The sequence below is a fragment of the Epargyreus clarus genome, unplaced genomic scaffold (assembly GCF_041222505.1).
Source record: "Epargyreus clarus isolate Ecla_fem2 unplaced genomic scaffold, WU_Ecla_fem_2.2 ptg000012l, whole genome shotgun sequence".
Classification (NCBI taxonomy): Eukaryota; Metazoa; Arthropoda; class Insecta; order Lepidoptera; family Hesperiidae; genus Epargyreus; species Epargyreus clarus.
The window spans coordinates 10,362,750-10,386,908 of record NW_027332220.1 but is presented as its reverse complement, the minus strand read 5'-3'; the positions used below and the strand labels follow the sequence as shown (position 1 = coordinate 10,386,908).

Here is a 24,159-nt window from a genome sequence, read left to right as displayed (position 1 = left end):
CATTTCATGTGTTAATTGACATGTGTAAAAGTTTATTGACCCCTACAACCTAAGTTGTTTTTATTTAAAACTTGAACAAGAAATTCTTATCTATACATGACATGTATAAGTCTTTTTAAGTCACACATAGTTTTATAGTACTTGGTACTAGTTATAACTGTTAAAATAAGTAAATTATGGTGTTGTCAAAGTATATTCTAGCTTTCAGTGAAGTGGTATGCTAACTGACTTTATGATGTGGACCACCTTGTCCTAGAAGTAGAAAGCATCTGTGATCAGCTTCAAGTAGAGTTTCTGCTCTATTATAAAGATTGTTGCTGATGTTTATGGGTGGCACTTACCACTTACCATCAGATCAACTGTATGTTTAAAACCTCAATCAATTAAAAAAGATTTTTTATTATAATTTATTGATACAAACATGAACAAGTTTAACATATGTGTTACATACAGTGATACCTCGGACTTACAGGTTTGGTGGGACCGAGTAATAACCGCGTAAGTTGAATTCGCGTAAATTGGGGTATGCATGTACATACCATCGTATGGTATGATTTCGAATGTGTTGACTTCGCGCAACAAATACAAATGCTTACATGAATAATTGTAGGGTTAGTAAGCTTATTTTTTATAATCGTGAATTGTGACACACTCAAACCATAGGAGAATCGTCGAGATTTGAAAATCCCGTAACTCCGAATTCGCGTAAGTCAGGGTAGTGTAAGTCGGGGTATTGCTGTACATGACATGCACATTCTTGTGTCATTTCTGTGTAAATTAACCAATTTATATCAAATGGATGTGTTTTTTAATATTATAAAGTAGAGGGTTCTACGTCCTAATATTAATACAATGTTATTTAAAATGAAACACTCCAGTTGATTTGACAAGCAAAAACTAAACCCTTTATTCATAAATGTTTTCCTACCTACATGTTTTGACAATCACTATTTATATGAAATCTTAATACATAACATACCTTTCCCCCATATAATTAAAATACTAAAAGCAATTGCTATACATAACAATTAACAAAGCATATTTAAGAATAGACTTTAGTCTATCAGTTACTATTAGGTATCCCTATAATGTCGGGCCAATTCTCCGGTGGTGGGATCTCAATTGGTGGATCAGGTGATGATGACCTGGATCTTGGTTGATCAAGAACTCTACCCTCCGGACTCTGATATGTCTGGCTCCTAGTTCTAGATAACATTTGATCAACATGGCGCCTTACTAATTCACCTGCCTCTGTTCTCACCAAATAAGTACTTGGTCCTTCCACCATCTCTACCTGGCCTCTTTGCCATCTGGTACCGGGGCCATAGTTTCGTACCAAAACCAACTGATCGACCTGGAATCTTCTATTAGAAGATCTCTGCGCTGCCTCCTCTAACTGTACTTCACTAGGGCGTTGCACATTCTCTGGATGAAGTACAGATACTGCAGTTCTATATCTACGCCCATTTAACATCTCTGCTGGCGTTTTATTCGTCGAACTGTTAGGCACAGTTCGTAGAGCATATAAAACTTTAGGGAGTTTCTCATTCCATGGTTCATTCATGTTTGAAATCTTCCTTAATTTGTTTTTAAATGTTTGAACAGCCCGTTCTACCTGCCCATTTGTAGCTGGATGGTAGGGTGGAGAAAATATATGTTTAATGCCATTTTTCTTTAGAAATGTATCAAACTCCTCAGAAGTAAAAGTCCTACCATTGTCCGATACTAGTGTGTCTGGTAATCCTTGTGAAGCAAAGATCTTCCGTAAACTCTGTATGACAACACCAGAACTCATACTAGAAACAATTTCCGCCTCCAACCATTTACTATGAGAGTCCACTAATATGAGGAATGTCTTTCCTTGAAATGGACCGGCAAAATCTACATGAACGCGGCTCCAGGGCTTATCTGTCACAATCCAAGTCTGTGGTTCTCTAGGCGGGTTGTTTCGCACCCCTTGACACTGCTCACACTCTGCAACTATCCTTTCAATCTGGTTATCCATTCCAGGCCACCACACGTAACCTCTGGCATAAGCTTTGGTTTGAACTATACCAGCATGGGGGGCATGAAGTAACTTCAACACATCTTGTTGAAGGGATGCTGGTATGACGACTCTGTTACTCCACAATAAACACTCTTTATTGAGGGAAAGAGCCTCCCTTCGAGTCCAAAAGGGTTGCATTGCAGGGTCTGAGTTACTGCGTGACCAACCATGTAGAACCCCAAAAATTACTTTCTGTAATATTGGATCTTTTCGTGTCTCTGCCGCAATTTTGCCGGCGTTTAAATTCCATCCCTCAGGTTGTTCTTCTAAAAGTAAAACTTCTCTCAGAACATCATCCCCTGTCGAAGCGGTCTGGCGATGGTTCCACCTGCTGAGTGCATCAGCATGGCCAATCTTTTTACCCGGTCTGTATTCGATAGAATAATCGTAGCAGTTTAGCTTTAATGACCACCTCAACATCCTCGGTGAGATCTGATTCGGAATCGGTTTCTTAGGATTAAACAATCCCACTAAAGGCTTGTGATCTGAAATGATAGAGAACCGTCGCCCCGCTAAGAACTCATGAAATTTTGTCAAACCATACATAATAGCCAAGGCCTCTTTATCTATCTGTCCATATCGTCTTTCATGAGGTTGTAAAGTTCTCGACGCCATCATCACAGGTCTCTCCGAACCATCGTCCATGATATGAGCAAGGACAGCCCCCAAACCATATTCAGAAGAATCACAAATTAATAGCAACTCTTTGTTAAGATCATATCCAACCAAGGTGAGATCAGAGGAAAGAAGATTTTTTGCTTCATTAAATGCCCGCTCTTCCTTTGCACCCCATGACCAACATCTTTTATTGTCTAACAACCGATATAATGGTTCAAGAAGTGTGGCTTTGTTAGGTAAAAATTTCTCATAAAAATTGTAGAGGCCTAAAAATGCTCTCAAAGATTCTTTATCTGTAGGTGCTGGCTTCTCACGAATCTCTTTTACTTTGGCTATAGAGGGATGCAGTCCATTTTCGTCTATAGTATGACCCAGAAAGGTAATAGTGTTAGTTGCAAAGATACATTTTTTCAAATTAAGCCGGAATCCCATTTCTTGCAATTTTTGCAAAACACTTCTTAATCTGTGGTTATGCTCATCTTTGGTTCTCCCTGTAATAGCTATATCATCAAGAAGACAAGCTACCCCTTCCATCCCGGCCAAAGCCGTAGACATTAGCCTTTGAAAAATTGCTGGTGCCGCACTAACCCCAAAAGCTAACCTGTTCATTTTCATCAAGCCTAATGGAGTATTCAATGTCAGAAGTTTAGCAGTTTCTTCATCCACTTTTAATTGCGTATAGGCTTGCTTAAGGTCCAATTTGCTAAATATGAGGAAGAGTCCACTAATATGAGGAATGTCTTTCCTTGAAATGGACCGGCAAAATCTACATGAACGCGGCTCCAGGGCTTATCTGTCACAATCCAAGTCTGTGGTTCTCTAGGCGGGTTGTTTCGCACCCCTTGACACTGCTCACACTCTGCAACTATCCTTTCAATCTGGTTATCCATTCCAGGCCACCACACGTAACCTCTGGCATAAGCTTTGGTTTGAACTATACCAGCATGGGGGGCATGAAGTAACTTCAACACATCTTGTTGAAGGGATGCTGGTATGACGACTCTGTTACTCCACAATAAACACTCTTTATTGAGGGAAAGAGCCTCCCTTCGAGTCCAAAAGGGTTGCATTGCAGGGTCTGAGTTACTGCGTGACCAACCATGTAGAACCCCAAAAATTACTTTCTGTAATATTGGATCTTTTCGTGTCTCTGCCGCAATTTTGCCGGCGTTTAAATTCCATCCCTCAGGTTGTTCTTCTAAAAGTAAAACTTCTCTCAGAACATCATCCCCTGTCGAAGCGGTCTGGCGATGGTTCCACCTGCTGAGTGCATCAGCATGGCCAATCTTTTTACCCGGTCTGTATTCGATAGAATAATCGTAGCAGTTTAGCTTTAATGACCACCTCAACATCCTCGGTGAGATCTGATTCGGAATCGGTTTCTTAGGATTAAACAATCCCACTAAAGGCTTGTGATCTGAAATGATAGAGAACCGTCGCCCCGCTAAGAACTCATGAAATTTTGTCAAACCATACATAATAGCCAAGGCCTCTTTATCTATCTGTCCATATCGTCTTTCATGAGGTTGTAAAGTTCTCGACGCCATCATCACAGGTCTCTCCGAACCATCGTCCATGATATGAGCAAGGACAGCCCCCAAACCATATTCAGAAGAATCACAAATTAATAGCAACTCTTTGTTAAGATCATATCCAACCAAGGTGAGATCAGAGGAAAGAAGATTTTTTGCTTCATTAAATGCCCGCTCTTCCTTTGCACCCCATGACCAACATCTTTTATTGTCTAACAACCGATATAATGGTTCAAGAAGTGTGGCTTTGTTAGGTAAAAATTTCTCATAAAAATTGTAGAGGCCTAAAAATGCTCTCAAAGATTCTTTATCTGTAGGTGCTGGCTTCTCACGAATCTCTTTTACTTTGGCTATAGAGGGATGCAGTCCATTTTCGTCTATAGTATGACCCAGAAAGGTAATAGTGTTAGTTGCAAAGATACATTTTTTCAAATTAAGCCGGAATCCCATTTCTTGCAATTTTTGCAAAACACTTCTTAATCTGTGGTTATGCTCATCTTTGGTTCTCCCTGTAATAGCTATATCATCAAGAAGACAAGCTACCCCTTCCATCCCGGCCAAAGCCGTAGACATTAGCCTTTGAAAAATTGCTGGTGCCGCACTAACCCCAAAAGCTAACCTGTTCATTTTCATCAAGCCTAATGGAGTATTCAATGTCAGAAGTTTAGCAGTTTCTTCATCCACTTTTAATTGCGTATAGGCTTGCTTAAGGTCCAATTTGCTAAATATTCTTCCACCACTAAGTTTTACAAAAGCCTCAACCGATGTTGGAAGCGGGTAAGAATCAACATCAATAGCTGCATTTACTGTCGAACGATAATCACCACAAATACGTATGGATCCATCTTCTTTCTTTACAATTGTTAGTGGTGTAGCCCACTTTGAAAATTTGACAGGTGTTAATATTCCTGACTTAATCATAACATTCAATTCATCATTCACCCTTTGCTTCAAAGGAAATGGTACAGGACGTGCCTTTAAAAATCTTGGTGTGGCTGTTTCCCGAACATGGAGTGAGACTTCTGGTCCTGTGTATGTTCCCAGCTCTTCTCCAAATAGATCAGGGAACTCCGTTTTTAACGGCACAAGCTCATCTCGAGACCAACACAAGCCCGTAACTTGAAGTCCCAATTTCTCGAACCAATTTCTTCCCAACAAGCTTGGTCCACTTCCCGCTACAACAATTAATTCACATCGTGCCTCCTTATTTCCTAATTTCACTTGAACATGGGCCACTCCTAATACTTTCAATGTGTCACGAGTCCATGTTACTAATTTGATGTTAGTGGGGTACAGGGGTGGTGCAACCGACCACAATTTCCAAAATGCTTCCTCCGATATTATAGTTCTTGAAGCTCCTGAATCCACCTCCATGACATGTTTTGTTCCATTTATGTCTAGTTCCACCATTATGGGTTTCAGAGTACCTTCTGCACACACATAGATTCCCATCATTCCATCTGAATCCTTGTCGGCTTCACCCATCTGATTTACCCTCTTAAGTTTCTTCTTACACACCGAAGCAATATGCCCAACCTTCTTGCAGTAAAAACATTTTACTTTTATAAAGGGGCAACGCTCTCCAGCGTTATGCCTTCTAGAACAATGTGTACATTCACTTATCGTAATCCTTCCAATGTCCATTGGTTCTGTGGCACTTGATGAGTTTTGCTTCAACTCGCTTGTACTGGGATAAAGTTCTTGCACGGAAGCCTGATGATTTAGACACATCTGTACAGCATTTTCATACATTAGATCCTTAGTCTTCAACAGCTCCCTCCGCAACCGGTCATCTCGCACTCCCAGCACCAAGCGGTCCCTCAACTGGCGCTTCAAGTCCATAAATTTACATTTTGCACCAAGTAAGCTAATAGCAGCAACAAATTCTTGAATGCTTTCATCTTGTAACTGCCCTCGTCTGTGGAATTTGCCAGCTTCTAATATTTCATTCACATCCGGCTCATAAAATTTATCCAAGGCTGTCATAATATTGTTGAAATCCACATTTGTTGGTCTCTCTGGTACCAACAATGATGCAATTAGACTATACATCTCTTTGCCACACTGAGATAAGAACAATGATCGCGCTTTTTCGAGGTTAGAATCGCACACGCCGATTACATGAAGAGCACATAGTAATTGTTCCTTATAATCACACCATCGGTCAGTTTTTGGATTAAATTGGCCCGGAAGAGCAATATTAGCTGCGCCCCACGACATTTTACTTAATTTTCCTCAGTCGCCAATAAAATGAAACACTCCAGTTGATTTGACAAGCAAAAACTAAACCCTTTATTCATAAATGTTTTCCTACCTACATGTTTTGACAATCACTATTTATATGAAATCTTAATACATAACATTATTGTTCCAGTTAAAAGATGATACCTCAGCCTCACATATCAATGTAAGGAGTAGATCGCATAAACAGCCGAGAAGACTAAAGAAAGTATTCATATTCCTCATAGTACTAGCACTATGCGTCACATACTTTTTGGGTAAGTGATTTATGTTCATTATTTTTTTATATAAAGCACCAAGTCAAAATAACTAAATAATATACCTATATTTGTGGATGAAAGGGGTGTCAGGGGCACTCTAATACGGGCCTCTGATCTTGGGCGGCCTCCAAATGTCTATAAGTTGAAGGTGGTAGAATCCTTTGTGGTTCGACTCCGGCGGCACCACCGCCACACCTATTTCTACCTAATAACAGCAGTGTTACGCGCTGCTGTGTTCCGGTTTGAAGGGTGTGGTAAGGGAGACAGACTTTTCCGAGGCGTTCCAGCTTAGTCCTCAGGGGTAGCGGCACATCTGTGGCCGACCTCGGGTAGGAATACCTAATCCTATATGGGGTTGATTACAGATGTCCATGGGCGGCAGTTGCCATCAAGTGGAATGCATGCTCGTCTGCTACTCTTATATTATAAAAAAAATAAAAGCGTTCCCTTGTAGACATTTGTAGAAGCTTGTAGTAGACTAACTTCTTAGACAGAGGCCATCATTTAACTTTCTTCCCTGGGCCTCCCTTAGCTAGCTAGCTAACTAGCTTAGTCCACCTCTGATGTACACTCTAAACACACTCTTTTAGGGTGATTGGGAAAAATGGTGAGTGATTTTTTTCAAAATGACATTTTAAAATCCATACCAAATCTACCAGGGTAGTATACCTTCAGAGGAGGTTAATAATTCTTTGAAAGACATACTATTTTGTTCTACTACGAAAATTGGTTCTGTGTAAACCCTTAATCAAATTCCCAGATTCAAATCCTATGATTTTTCAAAGATTTTAATTAAAATTGAATATTTACATATTAGAAGTTAATGATCACTCACGATTTTGGTGAAGGAAAAAATTGTGATGAAACCAGCGTACCTATGACCATCGAGAGACCATCGAGAGACAAGTTTTCAAAAGTAAAGGTTGTTTAAGTGGTGAAATATGATGTTATCCTTCTCTTTCTGAGAGGAGACCCATTCCTAGTAGTGGGACAGTAATGGGTTGCGATGAAGAATAGAGTTCTACTCGAAGTGTAAGTGTTTCTCCCTTATCACACCCTTCAAACTAAAACACTTAACACTGGTAACAAATATCACTTGAGACAGATATAGATATGGAGGTGGAGCCTCCAGTGTAGAGCTACGAAGGGAAGCACCACTGCCACACCTATTTTTGCCTAATAAGAGCAATTTTAAGCGCTGCTGTGTTCTGGTTTGAAGGGTGTGCTAAGGGAGAATAATTTTCCGAGGCGTTCCAGTTTAGTACTCAGGGGTAGCAGCGTATTTGTGGCGGACCTGAGGTAATATTTAATCCTATCTGGGGTGGATTACAGATGTCCATGGCCGACAGTAGCCATTTACCATCAGTTGGACTGCATGCTCGTCTGCTACTCCTATATTATTAAAAAAGGCGTTCGTCCACCTGTTAGGCGGTTTAAATAACTAGTTCAGTTTTTACATTTTAATAATAATAATAATAATACGTTTATTTCAGACGTTGGTATATCCATATGTCGTTAGTGTGTCAGTAACAATTGTACTTATATTATGTTAGTATTGTTAGTTATTATATTTCTCTTACATACCAATTTTTTACATTTATCTTAGACCAATGGCTATCTCCATACAGTGCCTTTGAATGGAGCAGTCCGGTCTAGCGGCAATCATCTTTAGGATGCTGTTGGGGCTGTTACGCAAACGATGTAAATTGGACGCCGATTAATAAATACATTGAAGCATAAATTTAAAAATTGCTTTTTATTATTTGTATAGATTAGATATCTTAAGATACCTATATAATAGATAATTAAAATTTGTAAAGATAACGTCCATGTCATCTCACAATCGTATTTACGGTCTAGTAAATAGTTAAATACCTCAGCTTAACAATATTTGTTTACTTCCTTGGTTATTATACATGTTTCCTTGACAATCAATGATAATGAATTATCTTCTATTTATCCAATAGCGGAGGGTAATGTTGTTCGTTGTTTGTTACGTCCCATATTTAGATAACTCGTCACAAGAAAGTGTATCCTGGTTTGAGAATTAAAATTGTTGCGTAAACAAAGTTTTGCAACGTCTCCGTGCTAAAATGTCGCTAAAATGTTTCAAATACGTATTTATTTAGTAAATTTCGTAGTATTAGTTTTTTAATTGTCAACAATTGAATTTTTTTTTATTAAAACTGCGTTTTCAGGTTCCTCCAATTTCAAGCCGGTGAAGTATCTCTCTATTTTACTTATCAAAGGTTACGCCCTGTAGCTTAAGTAGCTTGAAGAATATTAACATATACAGTGTAAACTCTTTATAACGAATTTCAAGGGACCGAGCATATTTATTCGTTATATAGAGTTTTCGTTATAGGGAGGGAGGAGAAAAAATCAACCCAAAACCAATTGCAATCATTTCTGTCACACTTTTTCGTTTCTTTAATGCTTACTGGCCATCTTGACAATTTCAAAGTTGATTTACAACTGATAATACGCGATAGGTGACCATGGTATGTATAGTAACTTAGACAGACAAATTCCTGCAGACAATGTAATCTAAGAATAATGGCACACGTGTTAAGGCAAATAACAAGAACAAAAGCGAAACGGCCGTTTATGAACCCCGTAATCTTGCTTAAAACTTTCAGCACCTCAAAAGGTTAGTTTTTTAGCTGCTTATAAAACAATTCCAGTGTAAAAATATTGTTCTCGTCTAAATATGAACGTATTTCTTCGTAATAGAGAAAGACTGTTGCGTTATAAAGAGTGAATCAATGTATGGGTTTTAATGTAAACCAACCAATTGAACTTATTTCTACGTTATAGAGAGGTTTTCGTTATAGAGAATGACGTTATAAAGAGTTTACACTGTACATTCAATACATATATCTTATATACATGATTTTTTCAAACGGACCTTCAGTGCCAAAACCGAAACTATAAGGATTAACGAAAAATGCTTAAAGGGTTATTTAAAAACTCCTTTAAGCATTAAAAACTCCTTTAAGAGTTGCTTAAAAACTCCTTTAAGCATTTTTCGTTAATAGGTTAATAGGCCGATTTTGATAAAAACTAAAACTGCATCATTATTTTTTTAAATGGCTTTTTCCCTAGCTAGGAATCGAACGAGCTCAGTTTGGAAAAAAACATCTTCTATATTATTCCACTATCTGATAGTGTTGCTTATAAGGATCAAATTCTGGGAAGTAAGTAATAATTGACAAAGTAAACCCTTACCAGTTTTTCACCCTTAACATTTTTTTTTATTTATATGGCAACACAACGTTTGCCGGGTCAGCTAGTATTATATGAAAAATAGGTATATCATAAAAAAAGAAAGAAAATTATTTTATTTTTGTATATATTTTTTTATCATCTTCACCTGCAATTATATAAGAAAATATTATCGATTTTATTATTAATTGTGATAAATCAGTAAATAATTTAAAATGCAATATATTTATACTTTACGAGTTATTATTATTTATTTATTTACTCTTTAAAATATGAGAAACAAAAAAAAAACAAACTTATTATTTTATCGTATAATAACACAAAATCGTTGATATCACAAAAATCATCAATTTAAGTATTTTTAATAGCGTAATAAATCGTTAAAATAAATGTTTAAAAATAAATCGTTTCAGTACTTATTTATTATAATTTCGTTAAACACGCATTTTTTAAACATTGAATTGAGCGCTGAAATCTGTTATTTATTTGTAAGAAAAATATTGATGTTTCCGGTGATATTTTTTTATTTATACGGCAAATAAACGATAGTAAATTCTTCATAATATATTTAACGCCAGCACAAAGTTACATAGACTTACTACTAGTTACAGTCGGACACGAGTTGTCAGGAATGCGTCCTCCCAGCCAAACTATAATTTTCATATATTCATGTAAGTAAAGGTGCTTCAATTAAATAAAAAATCAAGATACTTTAGATTAACTCTAATTTGGGAAAAAAATCTCCTTTAAACAGAATTATTAGGGAATATAACAAGACTACAAAAACGAAAGAGTTGGACCTATTTCTGGACTCCACATGTAGCCTTAAAAACAAACTATTTGCAACCTCTAGATAACATGAGAATTAATAAAATTGTGATTTAATTTTTTAATATATTTTTAATTGTATGCATATTTGTAATGGATATAATATTTTAATTTCTGTTCGAATGTGATAAACAATATCTATTTTGTCATTTATTTTAATTTAATTTTATGTTAATATAATTTAATTTAACTTTTTTATGTTATTTGTTGTATTGTATTACTATTCTAGCACTTACCTTGGACTTTTTTCGATTTTAATTGAAAATGTAAACGTGTAAAGAATGTTGACGACCTTTTAATAAATAAATAATGGATTGGCTTAAAAAACTTTCAAACACTTTTAACTCTTTTAAGGATGCTTAGTTACAGCTCAACGATAAAACTTATGCGATATAAACGCATATAAGTTCTTCGAATTGCATTACCATGAACATTGATTATTGTGTTTGTAAATATACGACCTAACGGTGTATGCAAAATGTTGAAAAATATCCACTTGATTTTGTGGTGCTTAATATGCTTCGTTTGTTTCTCCTATACCACACCCTTCAATGCAAAACACACCAGGGAGGTTACTACCATCTCTTAAAACAATATTATTTTAATCATACATTGAAATTTCGTACCACGACCTCGTTAAAGTAAGATTGTTTTTATAAATTACAATAAGCGGTTTTGTATTATGTCGGTCGATATTATTCTTTTTTTTTGCAGGAGATTTAACTTTTTAAGCAAAATATGACAATTTCAGTTAAATTTGTACAATGGATAAGCGAAAAATGAATAAGGGTTTAAGTTTGTTCAATGTATATTTTACTGTTTTAAGGAGGTCGTGGTACGAAACAAAATAATGTTCATGCAATATTGAAATAAAAGTTTCCTTAACTATGATGGTTTTTAAAAGATGGTGGTAGGCCCCCCAGCGCTTAACTCTGCTGTTATTAGGCAGAAATAGGTGAGGCGGTGTCGCGGTGGTGCCTCCGGATTCTAACCACGAGAGGCTCTACCACCCCAATGACTATTCCAACCTTTGTGTCATGGAGTTTTATTACTTTTAAACTATCCTTGACCTAATGGTGTGTTTGCGGTCAAAAAATTTCTAATTAAACATTAGTGGGGCCAGTTCTCTAAATTGTTATTTGGCTGAACAAAGACCACGTAACAATGCCTGCTTGCGAAATATCAAATCACTATGCAGAATTGAAATTAAGTTATAATAGCTATTAAAGTATTTTTCAAGTCAACTTCTAAAGTATTGTGTACACCCGTGTCGCCTGGTGAATAAATAAAAGAAAAACAAATTGATTGGCATTGTTTATGGTAATGTGTACTAGTTTTTTTTTTATAATATAGGAGTAGCAGACGAGCATGCAGTCCATCTGATGGTAAGTGACTACTGCCGCCCATGGACATCTGTAATCAATCCCAGACAAGATTAGAATCCTACTCGAAGTCGACCACAGATGCGCCGCTATCCCTGAGGCCTAAGCTGGAATGCCTCGAAAAAGTAAGTTTCCCTTACCACACCGTTTAAACCATAACACAGCAGCGTTTAACTCTGCTGTTATTAGACAGAAATAGGTGTGTCAGTGGTGCCGCCGGAGTCGGACCACTGAGAGTTCTAACACCTTTAATTCCTTTATTGTAATGCCTTGGAAGCTATTACACGTGCAACAATCCATGTTGACGATCATTAGTACCTACTTTATTTCCGGCTGAACAATCTAAATGCGTTTCTTTATGGTATTAACATAATCGCGATAAATAGTAATATTGTATAACTTAGCCATGTTTTAGTCACGAAAAATGTTTAATTTTTCTCGCAATTTTATGATGTTTTAGCTAAAATAAGTGATATATGCCAAGACCCCCCTCTCTCTCTTGATATTATTATTGAGTGAGATATTTTTTTTAACCTCACTCCTCAAATGTCTTACTTAATCAAAGCTCCCTTAGTCGTAATATGTATGACATACATATTGACGACCCGCGTGTCGGAGCGGTCACCATACCGGTCTGACGCGCAAAGGGTTCGATCCCCGGCCAGACAGATATCTAAATGATGAATTTATATTTCTGTTTCTGGGTCTGGGTATCTGTGTATTTGTCTATGTGTGTGTTCATGGCACCCACGACACAGGGAATCCTAGTGTGGGGCCGTGAGTGTAGAAAGCGTTATATATATTACATGGTATTTGTATACATAGTATATTATATGTTTCGCCTATTCGTTACATAGATTTAATTCTATCAAGCGTGGTGTTAAGTGATATAAAAATATTACTCATTGCATATCATTAACTCTAATAATGGTATGTCGTTTATACGCGCCGCTGCCCACGCGTTTGTTTATTGTACTTGTTTTTCAATTTTTACCCGATTGTGGAGGGCAATGTTGTTCAAGCCCTGCACCCCAAAGGTTGACGGATTTTAAAATATGAGGTGCGGTTGCACCCATCAATATTATGGGAGAGACATGTTAACATTTTAAGTATTAGGGTATTTTTTTTTTATAATAATTTACTAGTAATTTTATTTTGTAGTATATTTTGAGATATAAATACGACTTCGAATGCGGAATATAATTCTACTAGCTGACCCGGCAAACGTTGTGTTGCCATATAAATAAAAAAAAAATTAAGGGTGAAAAATCCTTATCACTTACGGGTATGAAAAATAGATAGTAGCCGATTCTCAGACGTACTGAATATGCATATAAAATTTGGTGAAAATCGGTAAAGCCGTTTCGGAGGAGTACGGTTACTAACACTGTGACACGAAAATTTTATATATAAGATATATTTCTTTTCATAAGTAAACTATGAAACTAATAAAAATATGGGTAAGAAATAAAATTGAAAGAAGAAGTTGAGGTCGAAGACACGAATAAAAATGATTTTGTGTACTAGTTAAATATAGTCAAGTTAAAAATAAACTGTTAAAGTTGTGAGTCACCTTCGCGCTGCGCTTATCTGCAATCTTTTTCAGGGTTTCGTAGGCATAGGCTGAAAACGGGTTCCTATCTTATTACTAAACCTCCGCAGTTCGTCACCACCAGGCTATCCATCTCTTAAATCGCAATAGATAGACATAAGAAATTACAGTGTGTATCTCTAGGGTCTCAAATACTAAAACAAAAAACAAAGCAAATATTAAAAAATGTGTTTCTGTTAATGAAAAAGGTATTTTTAGCGGTTTTCGGTTTTTTCTTAAGCCATAATAACCACTTTAAAAATACGTAAAAGACGACCTAATAATTAACTATTTGAAAAATGAATTAAATACTGTTTTTCTATTTCTATGTGTAGTACTTTATTTTATTTTATTAAGGAAACTTACAACTACATTGAATAAAATAAAATTAGTGTAATACAATAATAACAATTTGTTTCCTCGAAAGTACGTTAACTAATTTTGATGCAAAACATTATGATAATGATAATGACACGACCGTTATGGAAATGCCCTTACGAGCTGCAGTTAAATAATTAGCCAATACGCGATTATACTGGACCGACATTTTCGTTTCATTGTTCCACCACGACACTTGAAACGTACCTTATCGTCATATACCTTAAAGTTTACATTCCATAAACATATTTTTCAATTGAACCGACTTTACAAAAGACATTATTAGTGCCGGTTTGTCGCTAGTTCGGTGTTGTTGTTGTTGTACGGTCACATTGTTGTGCGCGGATTGTGTGCGATTAGAGTTAAAATGGGAAATTCGTCAGTCGTCACCTTTCCCATATTGTTGTCAGGTAACGTCAATGTATACAGGTGTCGAAAAGTCTGTAAAATACGTCGAATTCAATGTTGATACGTGTATGGTGTGAATTTTATCTACCTTATTTACATATATAATGTATTTTTTATTGGTGTAGTGTTTGGAAATATTTATTAGTACCTTATGTTTTTTAAGTAGTGTAATTTTTGGTTAGGTAAATATTAGTAAAATTCAAGAGACATTGAATATTAAATTTATTTTTGAATATTCAATGTCTCTTGAATTCTACTGAATTTCAATGAATTTGAATTTGACATGAAAGTAACTCAGTGTACCATTAAGTAATTTAATTAGTACTAATATCAGTTTAAGTATCTAGTAATACCAGTTTTTGTAACTAAGATAACGGTGCATGTACTTAACAGAAAATCGCAAAATTTATTGAAAAATTATTCATAACCAAAAAAAATTACTAAGACTAGGTATATCAGTATTGGCATTGAAATGGTATAGTCCGCGCCAAACTGCTAGTTCGTTCTGAAGGTTTTGCAAGCAGGTGTAGTCATACAATTTGCTATGGCGACGCGATTCATTTCTATTTTCAGAGCGGACTAGCAGTTTTACGCGGACTACACCGATAGTACCTAAGAACTTGCTCACGTGCTTATTATATTTTTATTTAAAATCCAGTTCCGAAACAGTATTTTTCATAATTACCTATTTTTTATTGTTAGTAGACAGCCCTATATAACTACAGTAGACAGGTTACATACCGCCGCTTTTATTATTCTAACTGACCTAAGGTTAATATAGTTAAAAGGGTTTACACGTGTCGCTTATGGTGTTTTAATTTTTAAACCGTTATCAACATGAAAACTAAACATGAAAATTAAAACAGTCAAGGTTGATGAACTTACGTCAAAACTAACTGTTTATTTTACAAAGCGAACAGCAAACAGTTTTACGATAGAGATTGCCAAAGTTATTTCATCTAGCGCCTATTTTGGGAACTATTTTTTAACGCAAAATTCAATTTGACTAGTTTCCAAAATTGCTAAGCAATTATTGTGTTAATTTTAAACATGGTAAGAATGTGAACGGCGTTATCGATTTAGTGTAATATGTTTGGATTTGAGTCTAATAATCCCCCTAGCGTCGCGTAGCATGAGAATACGTTGTACAGGATACGCATAGGATGAGAGTAGGTAACCTTTTACTTACTTTTTACCGACCACTTCTGTTGGACTCCCCTATTAACAAAGCTATATATACCACCATGAACATATCACTCATTATGGTAAGCATAGCCGCTCAATGCTAACGTTCGCCGGATCTACGTGTTACACATAAGATTGCCTACAATGATACGTTACGGGATTTTTTTTGCTAGTCAGTTGGTTGTAGAAACATACAAATAAACCATTGCCTCGAGTTCCAGTTCTAGAGGCTTCAAAGCTGTAGAAACTCCAAGAACTCCTTCGAAGCCTTAAAGAAACCCATTTATAGTCCTTGCCATTTCTAGGCTTCTAGTGTCGTAAAGGTGGACTAATCTCACTTTGAGAAAGACTGTTTTTTTACAGGATTTAGTGGTGTTATTCACTTTGAGCACGTTTTACAGTATAACAGTAGTAAATTTTGAAAGAAGCAAAATTTGTATTCGCCACACGTCAACCCATCGACACAAGACGGTTTTCTTTGTTACATAGCTGTGTTAAGATGATAAGAGTAAATGTTCAACACCTGTACCTATATACGTAAGCGAAGTGGTTCGTCGTAATTTTTGCTTACATTATTTGTCATTGTAAATCTTAGTCACATTGTGTTTTTAAAATTGCATTGCAAACCATTATTAAATTATGCTTTTATGATAAAACCCATATTTTTAATACCAGCCTTTCAGTAAGATATCTTTGTTTTCGTATTGTTCTTAGATAACCATTTCATTCTATACCAATGACACGGGCAGTCGTATAGAATACCGTCACTAAGAATGGTCGACCCGCGTGGTGGAGCGGTCACTATACCGGTCTGACGCGCAAAGGGTTCGATCTCCGGCCAGACAGATATCTAAATGATGAATTTAGATTTCTGTTTCTGGGTCTGGGTGTTCGTGTATTTGTCTATGTGTGTGTCCATGGCACCCACGATACAGGGAATCCTAGTGTGGGGCTGTGAGTGTAGAAAGTGTTTATGTTTATGTTTATGGTCATCCTTATGGTCATGGTCAAGCATGGCTATGGAAGACAGTAGCGACTCAACATCAGATGGTGTGCATGCACATTTGCTACTATGACGACTTCCCGCAACTCGTCAAGAGATGGCGTTTCTCGTTTCTGAATCACGCTATCGAAGTTTTCTACACAAAAGAAATGGAATGTCGCCCCTATTACCTTCAGATTAATACAGATGTCATCATTCAATAAAAATCGACCATTCAATAAAATGAATTAGACCGTAGTCTACCGACCTGGGCCAAGTGCGAAATGGTAGACTTCACCTACTTTGAGCCCTCCGGCACGCTGGACGACGACCTTAAGAAGGCTGGTGGTAGTGGCTGGGCGAGAGCAGCGGAGGACCGAGTGTTGTGGCATACCGTGTACAGTGTGCAGTGGAACAATAAGGGCTGAAGTGATGATGGTGATGATGACGACATACTTTGAGAACTTTTCTTTTAAGTTCCCTCTGGTTTGCATGTATCCTCTCAATGTTTTCCTACACCGTTAAAACAAATGATAATTAATTTATAATACAGACAAAATAGTGATTACGTTATTCATATATCCAAAAATTGGGTCATTACTTTAAATAAAACTCAAAACTATAATTAGGGCAATTAATAATTCATATCATTATCAACTCTGTTTTATCCTAAGTCATTATCGTATTTATCAAACAATCATATATACGGAACTGATTTTTATCGCAATACCTAATATTATCGTTAATAACAATTACCTAACTATTGTTTAACGCGTGTAGTTAATTATTGTAGATTTTATCAAGATTCGTCTATCGCAAGTGTTTATTATTAAAATTGTAGATATATAGGTACATATTATTAAAATTGCAAAAAAAAATATTTTCGCTCAAAGGTGTTAAATAAAGGTTAGTGAACCTGTCGTTGTCGTGTGACGGCATGCTTATGCCTGATTTACATCATCTTCCTTTTGGTTTATGCCGCGGTCCACCTTACTGGCCAAGTGCGAATTGGTAGACTTCGTAACCCCTTAAGATTTTTTTAAATAACTTTCAGGCATTCAGATTTTTTCGCGATGCTTTCCTTCGCTGTTTCAACAAGTGATAATTAATTTCTAACCGATTCAAGTGTAATTGTAACTGAAAAACCAAAGGTGTCTGGGATTCGAACTTAAATTGAGAGGTCGAATTTGAAACTACCTTTAGAACTATTATTAGAACACATAGATAACACAGGGTCGTCCGCCTCGAGTCTCTGGTCCTAGGGGTCACCCTGATGTCTGCAAGTTCCCTTGTAGATTTTTGTAAAAACTTGTAAAGTTAGATCAACTTAGACTGGGGGGCTCATTCAGCATTTCCGCCCCGGGCCGCCAACGAGCTTAGTCCGTCACTGGGTAAATTGAATAACTTTAATAACTGTAATGATAACTTTAATACTGTAATAGAAATAGAAATAAACTAGCAATACCTGAACATAAGTTATGTAAGGTGGCTAGATATTTCATGGGTAACTGTATTCGCTACTACAATAAAACACCCGACCACATCTTGTAACTAAAAGAAAAAAATTAAATATGTCGTTAAACAAACGCGAAACTAAAGTGATACTTGACTGATAAAACTGTGTTTGAATTAGCTCCAGCTCCACATGTACCATTAGGTTAAGTTTGCCATTGTAATTACCATTTATTTTTTCAAAAGATGTGTGTTATGGAGTTTCTTTCGCCGCTTCTTCTCCATGGCGAAACACCTTGTGAAGTGTCGGTAGATGTATTGACATTGACAAAAAGAGCTCTGTAAAGATCCTACTTTGAATCAATACCACCACACCACCACCACTATCAACCCATTACTGTCCCACTGCTGGGCACGGGTCTCCTCTCATAATGAGAAGGATTAGGCTATAGTCCACCGCGCTGGCCAAGTGGGGATTGGTAGACTTCACATACATTTGAAAACTTCTTTTTTAAGATTTCTCAGGTATGCAGGTTTCCTCACGATGTTTCCTTCACCATTTAAGCAAGTGATAATTAATTTCTAATAAGCACGTAACTGAAAAGTCAGTGGTGCGTGTCTGGGATTCGAACCCCGGACCCCTCGATGAGTTTCTTAACCACAAGGCTATCACTGCTTTGAATAAAAAAAAATATTTGATTTATTGCAGGGATGCTCGCGGGCCAGACACAGTGGTTCGATGGCCTGGCTAAGAGTCTCGGCTACGAGAGCGTGTACCACCACGCCATCATCATCGACGCTGGCTCCTCTGGGTCCCGCGTACTCGCTTATAAGTTTAGGGTGCCGTTTACAGGTAAATGATTTGATATATTCATCAAATTAATTAATTAATTAAATTTAAAGATGGTGGAGTAGTTTTTGTTTCTACACCATGGTAGTGGTATGTCTTCTAGAATATCAATCAATCGAGTATTGAATGTATTATATATAACTATAGTCTATATCAATTACATTTTAAAACACTAGTAGCAAATACCGATCTATGCTAAATTCAATCGTCGATCGAAGATGATTTAATTTTCGATCAACCTTGATAATGGAACAGTCAGTATAAGGAGTAACATCTGTGATCAATATAGATAAAGTAAAGTCTAATAAACTATGTGTCACAAAATTTTGTGGTCATTATTGCTTGGTGTGATTCTTTAGATTGACTCAGAATAGTCAATTAAGAATAAATAATGGCCCGGCTATTTAGTGCTATTTATTTAGTTTTTGAGTAGTATAAGTTAATTAATATTGTTTTATTGTTATTTTTCAGTATTTGGGCAAGCCAATTTGGACTTGGTTGATGAATATTTTGAACAATCAAAACCTGGCTTGTCATCTTTTGCCGATGACCCTGAAAAGGTATTGTATATGTTTTTCATATTTATAAAGTTTACAATTGCAAAACTACATCAAACATATCGTTATTTATAAATCACAATAACAATGTGACTAAAAGTCCATAAAGAAATAATCGTTTTAATTTCCAGGGCGCACAAACAATAGTGAACCTAATAAAGAAGGCGGAGTTCATGACGCCGGCGGAGAAGCGGCGCGGCACGCCGCTGCTGGTGCGCGCGACGGCCGGCCTGCGCCTGCTGCCGCGGGACCGCGCGCACGCGCTCGTCGCCGCCGTGGCCCGCGCCATCGCACAGTGAGTGCGCACACACACACACACACACACACACACACCACACACACACCACACACACACACACACACACACACTACACACACACTACACACACAGTGAGTCTGACAGAGAAGACGGGGCTCATGACGCTGTCGGACAAGCGACGCGTTACGCCGCTGCTGGTGCCCGCGATAACCGACATTGAGTACACAAAAGATTACACACACACAACTAATACCCATTATCACATAAACAATTTTAAGGCGTGTGCAGACAAAATCATACCAACATCTGTTGCACGTATCATAAAATACATTAATCAAAACAATCATTTACACATACGCATGACGGACCAAGTAAACACAAAAACTCATCTTAAACATACGTCTTATGTATACACGCAAGCAATACAATACAAAGCAAGTATTGTATTGTATGCTCATTAAAATCTGTGCGAACACAACTATGCATTATCCACACAAACTCTTACGCACACACACAGCTAAACGCATAGACGCATAAACCCGTGTAACACGATATAAGAAACAGAGGCAAACGAATTGATTGAGCATACACAAATTAAGATAATGGAAGAGAATGCATTTACACGGATTACCGAGTTGGCTATATTGTTGTAAATTCAGGACTCTCTTCGCAGGTTGGGATATGACGTGAGCCCCAATAGCGTGGAGATTATGGACGGCGCAGATGAGGGCATATTCATCTGGTACACCGTTAATTTATTACACTGTGAGTACCAAAAACTCACTACTTTATTACCCATCATCACTTAATTAATAGTAAAATTATATTTCTACTAAATCAGAACACATGAAACCGATATATGAACCGAACTTTGTATATGTCTGTCTTTAAATATAATGTAGCGAAAGTCATCATTTTTGGAGTTTACTCCTTAAGAAACGATTTGAGTTATAAGGCCCGGTACGGAAATTTTATGAGGTGTAAAATCAAGTGTAACACGAAAAGTTGAGGCGTTGAAAGAGACAAACATATATATCCACACTTTACGCACAACACCAGTGAAGTCACTGAATAGAAATGTCATAATTTTATTTTTTTTAATAAAGAATATGGCATTTAGTCCATGAGAGGAGTCCCGTGCCCAGTGGGACAATAATGGGTTGATGATGATGATGATGGCTTTTAGTCCACTTCATAGTAAGTTGCCTTTGGACTGCTATCCCCTTGGGCTTATATTAAACCGATGTCTTATATATTAAATACTTCTCAATTTATATATCAAAACTCATAATCTTTCCAGCGCTCATAAATGGTGAAACGATGGCAGCATTGGACCTGGGCGGTGCGTCCACACAGATAACGTACCAGCTGAGCGAGGCGGACACGGCGCTGTTCCCCGCCGCCGACCAGTACGTGGTGCCCGCTGGGGGGGAGAACATCACTCTGTATACTCATAGGTATGTTCACTATAATTCTACCTATATAGATCCACCTGCTTGGAAGAATTGATTGTGAAAATTATTATTTTATTATGTCTTATTAAAATGGAAGGATTTTACTGGGATTGTGTTCTTGTAAACTAGGGCGTCAACAAGGGGGAGTAGGGGAAGCAGTTCCTCCCTAGTGTATGAAAAATCATTGTAAACGTATGATTTCTACCGTTTGGCGTTGCTAATAGATGGAAAACCATTGTTCCATGTATATGGAAGGAGGAAGGAGGGTATGAGATACCAGCCGAATCGGCTACAAACGCCGTCACAAGGTTACTAACGTTATGACGTCATAAGTCAAGGCAACAAATTGGCCGACGTTTCCGCGCGTGAATTTAAATATTAAATTATAAGTAACTTTTAGAGCAATTTTTGTTATAAAATTTAAATAATTGAAGTAGGTAGTTTATTTTTATTTAAGAAAGATTTCAAATACTTTTCATCAAGGGGCGTAATAACATAGAATATGTTTTAATGTTATTCTAATAATATAATAAGGTCGATAGAGTTCGAAAATATGTATGAATATGCCTGGAGTTTGAATCGTGGACCCCTTTCTTGAAAGGCATAATTTCATAACTATTGCTGCTTAAAATATGAAATTCTTATAGAAAAATAACATTACCTTCCAGTTACTTGAATCTCGGTTTGTTGGCGGCGCGCTACGGCGTGTTCAAGCTGGAGGCGGCCGACAACAACAACAACAACAACAACACGAACGAGTTCACGTCGGTGTGCGTGGACCCCATTGTCCAGCGGGAACCCTGGACGTACGCGAATAAACAGTATTTTATAAGGTGGGTGTAGAAAACTGGCAATGTAATTGTAAAGAAAAAGATGATTTTATTTGATATTTTTATTGTCTATGATTTTAATACTCTAGTGTCTATTATCTATGACGTTAAAATGTAACATGAATTTTAATGTGACAAGAATAGTGGAATAGCACAATTTAATGCCGTTCTGAAATTTAGAGCAACAATATTGTTTCTTTCCACTAATTCAGAAAGATCAATATTATAAAACGGTAGCCGCTATAACAATAAACACAAAAAATATAAATAAATGGATAGTGGAACGGAAGGTTCCCTTCTGTGTCGATTCGCACTTGGCCAATTATTTGTTACTAGCGATGACTCCATTCAAGTTCTGACCACACTCGACGTCGGTTAACTTACATCGATTGACAGAAATAATGATTGACTCTGTTCTTTGATGTTAACAGTGGCGCTCCCCGTCCGGAGGGTATGAAGCGTGACGCGGTGTACGCGCGTTGCCACGCGGTGGTGCGGCGCTACGTGCTGGCCACGCTGGACTGGCAGCCGAAGGAGGCCCCGCGCGGCGCCGTGGCCGCCATGAGCTACTTCTACGACGTGGCCGCCGACGCCGGCCTGATCGGTGAGTGGGGCATGCAATTCACCTGATGGTACGAAGCCTCGTAGCCACACTCGCTCATGTTTCAACCTGTGATTGTTATACATTACTTACCAAAACTTGATCCTTGTAAGCAACATTATTTGTTGATGGAATTAATACAGGGTGATTTTTTTGTCAACCTGTGTACGTATGATGTTGAGAAAACTGATAGTGTGATTCTTTATTATTAGTGACGCAATCTGTAGACGAGTTTCGCGAAATTGTCGTGGTACATAACTAAAAAAGTCCAAATTTCGGCATATTTTTTTGGGGCGTCTTTTTCATTAATATAATGGATTTACAAAGTTTACAAAGTCAATGGTTCAGATGCTAATTTATATTCGTGTCGTTTCAGACGTGATGCGGGGCGGTCAGACATCGGTGGCGCAGTACCGGTCGAGCGCGTTGCGAGCGTGCTCCGCGTCGAACGTGGAGCAGCCGTGGGCGTGCGCGGACCTCGTGTACGCGGTCGCGCTGCTGCAGGACGCGTACAAGATGCGCGACCACGAGCCCGTCTCGGTGAGTGCCCCGGCAGCGCGGCCCCGGGGAGCCCCGCGGCGGACGTGGAGTACTACGACATTTCGAAGGTGGTAGAACCCTCTGAGGTTCGACTCCGGCGGCACCTCCGCCACACCTATTTTTGCCTCATAACAGCAGTGTTAAACGCTGCTGTGTTCTGGTTTGAAGGGTGTGGTAAGGGAGACATACTTTTCCGAGGCGTTCCAGCTTAGTTCTCAGGGGTAGCGGCGCATCTGTGGCCGACCTCAGGTAGGAATATCTAATCCTATCTGGAGTTGATTACAGATGTCCATGGGCGAAAGTAGCCACTTACCATTAGGTGAACTGCGTGCTCGTCTGCTACTCCTATATTATAAAAAAAAAACCTGCAGTGGAGTATGGCTCCAGTCACTGGTAATGTTACCGCATGTCTTTAGCGACTGCTGACAAAAAGCCAAGCTGTTAAATTCCAGGTACGCACGTCTGATTTTTGAAAATTATGTACGTATTAGAAATTAATTATCACTTAATCTTAAAGAAAAAAAACAATTTTTCTAAGGTATGTGAAGTCTACCAATTCGCGCTTGGCCAGCGCGGTTGTATGGCCTAATCCATTTCATTCTGAGAGGAGAGCCGTGCCCAGCAGTGGGACAGTAATGGTATAATAATAAAAAACAGTCAGCGACGGTTGCCAACGCGAGCCGTCACTTACTATCGTGCGTATGTTTAGTATGTTACCTCCCTTAGACCATAGTCTTTAGTAGTTGAGACCAAAATCTAACCTTATAATTTATTATTCCAGTTATTCAAGAAGGTGAATGGCCACGAGGTCTCCTGGGCATTAGGACTGGCGTACACCAACGTGATGAACCGCATCGCAGCCGCCGCGGCCGCGGCTACCGCGTAACACCGCGAGATGGCGCCACTCAACACCAACAATGTTAGATAATTGCTCTAAAG

General features: G+C 37.8%; 2 protein-coding genes across 4 annotated transcripts in view; one reads left to right on the top strand and one right to left on the bottom strand.

Moving 5' to 3' along the window:
- The window catches only part of l(2)k10201 (zinc finger protein 511 lethal (2) k10201), an 18,423-nt gene extending 7,310 nt beyond the window's left edge, over nucleotides 1–11,113 (bottom strand). Inside the window, exon 1 of the mRNA XM_073078537.1 lies at nucleotides 10,988–11,113. The gene's annotated coding sequence lies outside the window, so the exon portion shown is untranslated. The remainder of the gene's footprint in view (nucleotides 1–10,987) is intronic.
- NTPase (ectonucleoside triphosphate diphosphohydrolase NTPase) overlaps nucleotides 1–24,159 on the top strand; it is a 25,923-nt gene extending 1,764 nt beyond the window's left edge. For 2 of the 3 annotated variants that reach the window (XM_073078532.1, XM_073078531.1), the window contains exons 2-11: nucleotides 6,572–6,695; nucleotides 18,839–18,982; nucleotides 19,451–19,539; nucleotides 19,668–19,831; nucleotides 20,469–20,560; nucleotides 21,096–21,252; nucleotides 21,918–22,082; nucleotides 22,511–22,683; nucleotides 23,057–23,220; nucleotides 24,002–24,159. In XM_073078532.1, coding sequence (XP_072934633.1) covers nucleotides 6,572–6,695; nucleotides 18,839–18,982; nucleotides 19,451–19,539; nucleotides 19,668–19,831; nucleotides 20,469–20,560; nucleotides 21,096–21,252; nucleotides 21,918–22,082; nucleotides 22,511–22,683; nucleotides 23,057–23,220; nucleotides 24,002–24,106 — 1,377 coding nt within the window. In that variant the 3' untranslated portion in view covers nucleotides 24,107–24,159. Of the gene's footprint in view, nucleotides 1–6,571; nucleotides 6,696–14,282; nucleotides 14,513–18,838; nucleotides 18,983–19,450; nucleotides 19,540–19,667; nucleotides 19,832–20,468; nucleotides 20,561–21,095; nucleotides 21,253–21,917; nucleotides 22,083–22,510; nucleotides 22,684–23,056; nucleotides 23,221–24,001 lie in introns of those variants that run through there. The other variant, XM_073078533.1, reaches the window with a different exon arrangement.